At 41.2% G+C, this 3,436-nt stretch overlaps 1 protein-coding gene across 7 annotated transcripts in view; it reads right to left on the minus strand.

Annotated features, from left to right (window-relative positions):
* The window catches only part of si:ch211-267e7.3 (ADAMTS-like protein 2), a 26,442-nt gene that overhangs the window by 19,646 nt on the left and 3,360 nt on the right, over positions 1 to 3,436 (minus strand). For all 7 annotated transcript variants that reach the window (XR_004658849.1, XM_034888511.1, XM_034888510.1 and 4 more), the window contains exons 2-3: positions 2,289 to 2,378; positions 1,285 to 1,388 (exon numbers count right to left, since the gene is read on the minus strand). Coding sequence is in view for 6 of the 7 variants with exons in the window: in XM_034888511.1 (XP_034744402.1) it covers positions 1,285 to 1,388; positions 2,289 to 2,378 (194 nt within the window). In the remaining variant the exon portion in view is untranslated. The remainder of the gene's footprint in view (positions 1 to 1,284; positions 1,389 to 2,288; positions 2,379 to 3,436) is intronic.

The raw sequence follows: 3,436 nt of genomic DNA on the forward strand, positions 1-3,436 counted from the left end.
TCACATCTAATTGGTAGAAGGTGACGAAGGTAGCGCAGGAGTGGAAGAGGAGGGAGGAAAAAAAACAGGGGAAATGGGTAGGAGGTGCACAGGGCAGGGAGGAAGAAGAGGAGAAGAAAGAATTGGAGTTGAGGGAAAAAGAAAGGGGAAAAAATGTAAAGGGACAGACATGAGAGAAGCAAATGAGAAGTATAATAAGAAAGACTGAAGAAAGAAAGGGGGAGTTGGGGGAAGAAGGGCAACGGTGGGGGCACAGTGGCGTTAATCTTGGTTGACAGACATTCCTTAAGTGTGCCGGGGAGGTCAAACACACATCCTATCAACGCTCTACCTAACGTCCCTCCTACTATACGGCCATATCTCAACTCATCCTTCCACAGAGTTTTTACTGTGGACAAAATGTGCACAGCAATTAAAACTGTGCTACGGCGCTTACAGTACTGGAAAAACTCACTTTTACGTTAAAGGGTAAATATCTCGTCTTTGACACTATGTGGAGATCTTCTACGGTCTTCTTAGAGGAGAGGAAAGCATCGGAAGCATGTTCTCCGTATATGTCAACCATCAACTAATGAGTACTGCTATGTATTAAGTATCTGTCTGCTTGTCTTTGCTTGGTTTTATTTGAAGTGCTTTTCTCCTCAGGACAACTCCGTGATAGGTTAACGTTTGGACAACAGGTGATTTTTAAGGATCTTTAATGTTGAGCTAATGTGCACATGTCACAGCCCTGTCATGTTTCTTTATTTTATTGAAGATGTGCCTTACTGTGTCAGTTGTGATTTGCACCTGTATTATTTGTTGTAGTGTGATTCTCTTCTCTAAAAATTAATAAACACATTCGTTGGAATAAAAAAAAGAAATGTGCTAGGGCTGCAACTAACGACCTTTTTCATTGGCGATTAATCTATCCATTCTTTTCTCGATTAATCGATTAGTTGTTTGGTCTATAAACTGTCAGATAACGACAATCAGTGTTCTCTAAAAAGCCCAAGATGACTAAGATGTTTTAATTAATAAAATGAGGCACTCTATGTAGATTTTCCTGCTCCCAGTGTTGTTGCTTTTATGGCATTTGCAAAACATGAAATAAAATAAATAACAGATTAAAGGTGTCGCTAAACACGTTCATTAGGGAAACTTCATGAGAAGTTAACTAACCGAAGATGGTTTTCAACAGCATTTATTCCTCTTTTTAGCCAACTTAATCATGGGTTCCTATAATCATGAACAGCACTGTATGTGTGCATGCAACCATATGTTGTTTTTTTGTTAACACACTACCTCTGTATGAGACAGTGTCTCTCCTGACTCCTTACTCCTCCTCCACAGCTCCTGGAACAAGAGGACCAACTGGACCACTCTCCCCACCACTGAAACAGCTCCTCCTGGGAGAAAAGATAATAAAACGGGAAAAGAAAATCAAAATCTATTTCCCCTAGAGAGGTGTTGCTCCAATAATAAGGGCTGGGTATTGCCACTGATTTCCTGAATCAATTTGATTTCCCAATTTAGGCTGAATCCCATTTCTCTGTCTTACCCCTACCCCTTGGCCCTTGAAACCAAGAGAAATGAGATTCAGCCTTAGATTTGATTTTTGGTTTTGGTTAATTTTAGTTTCGGTCAGGGACATTTCAGATACTTTACCACTTTAGCTTTGACATGAAAGAGATTTTCAGAGAACTAATGCTGGAAATTGTACCAAATAAATCCCTTTAACCTGCCGCATTTAAAATATACTAATCTTGTCATTGAGAATTGACCCCAAAGCAGTTACAAAGAGACAGAAAAAAGGCTTTCTTTATTGCAGAGGGTGTGATGCAGAGACGGTATACCTAAAGCCATGCATCTGTGAAAATGGCCATGGCAGTTTTTCCCTTTGCCAAATGAGCCTGAAGATTGATTTTAACTTCAGCTTAAAGTTGACGCCGTTGCTACATACGCAGGTACGTGGACACTCGAACCAAAGCCGTAGCCTGATTTCACCTTTCAAAAAATGATTTTTTTAGTTAAAAAGGCCGAAATTATGAATTATTTTGAGCAACAGTTAAGATCACAGGGTGCTGAGTGGATCTCAGATAAGTAGATGTACCCCCAAAAAAAACAATGACAGTAATGTTTTATGGAATCATCCATGTCCTTTGTGGGCAATTCGGTTGAAAGAAATCCATATTTCTGATATAAAACACTTTGAAACGGGTCAATTTGATTCAAGTTTCATTTACATTACACATACAGATAGAAACGTGTGTGTGTGTGTGTGTGTGTGTGTGATTGAAGTAGCCTACCTTGCTGCTTGTCTGTTTGACATTTTGACTTCCAAAGCTGTGTGATTGTAGATGGATGTTACGCTGCTCCACCCTCCCTTCACTTCTGTCCTGGCAGACACACACACCACATACACAGACGCATACACATGAAAATGAAACACATGTACTGAGTGATCCAGCCAACCAGAAACAGCGCTCAGCCTTTCCGACAATTAATTCCTGCGGCCACTCGCGTTATTGCACTGAAAAATCCCCTCTCCTGGCCCACAAAGGATTTTTTGCCATAGGCCACCGCTGTAAGAAAAGACACCTGTAAAACTGTTGCCATGGCACCTCGAACTGCAAACACGTTCACTTATGGCTCATTCTACTCTGAACTTGGATTTCTGGACTTTTTATATTTGAAAATTATAAAACCTAAATACCTCAAAAGGTATACGTTTAACTGACCCTTTCATCAAGTAGCTAAAGTAACCTCAACCAAGTCTTTGACAAAGCAAGGTTGATTGATTTTAAATCATGCTACGAAGAAGAAAATGTCACTTTTTTTACACAACAAAAACTAAAACATAGAAGTTTTACTTGATCAGTTTGTAATCACATATCAATAGTGACGGTGGTGGCCGGGTTGGCTCAGTGGTAGACCTTATTTATCTGTCATTTTAATTATAAATGTATGCATGAACGCATGTTTATATTTTTACATGTTCAAATAAACTATTGAACGAAACGAGGTAAAAAGGCTACCGACTTTGCTATTTCTACGCACTAGAAGAAGAAAAAGGTAAACATTGGCGACCTGTGGTCACGCACTTAAAATCCTGGCGCATCAGCGAGATCTACGTCCTTTTAACGTTGCATTGGCGCACGAGGTTAGCCGCGGCGACGACTGTAAAGAGCCCTCAAGACTGACTGACGTGCGTCGTCATTTGCAAAGGTCTCCGTTTGGGACCCTCCAGACTACGAAGCAAACAAAAACGTGTTCAGTCATGACCGAAAGAACGAGATTCAGGGTACAAGCGGCCGAAATGGGTTTCCTCAGGAGGGGGTCTGGGTCTCCCTTAGAGATCGGGTGAGGAGCTCAGTCCTCCGAGAGGAGCTCGGAGTAGAGCCGCTGCTCCTTCACGTTGAAAGGAGCCAGTTGAGGTGGTTTGGGCATCTGGTAA

This window comes from Etheostoma cragini, chromosome 12, assembly GCF_013103735.1.
Source record: "Etheostoma cragini isolate CJK2018 chromosome 12, CSU_Ecrag_1.0, whole genome shotgun sequence".
In the NCBI taxonomy this organism is placed as follows: Eukaryota; Metazoa; Chordata; class Actinopteri; order Perciformes; family Percidae; genus Etheostoma; species Etheostoma cragini.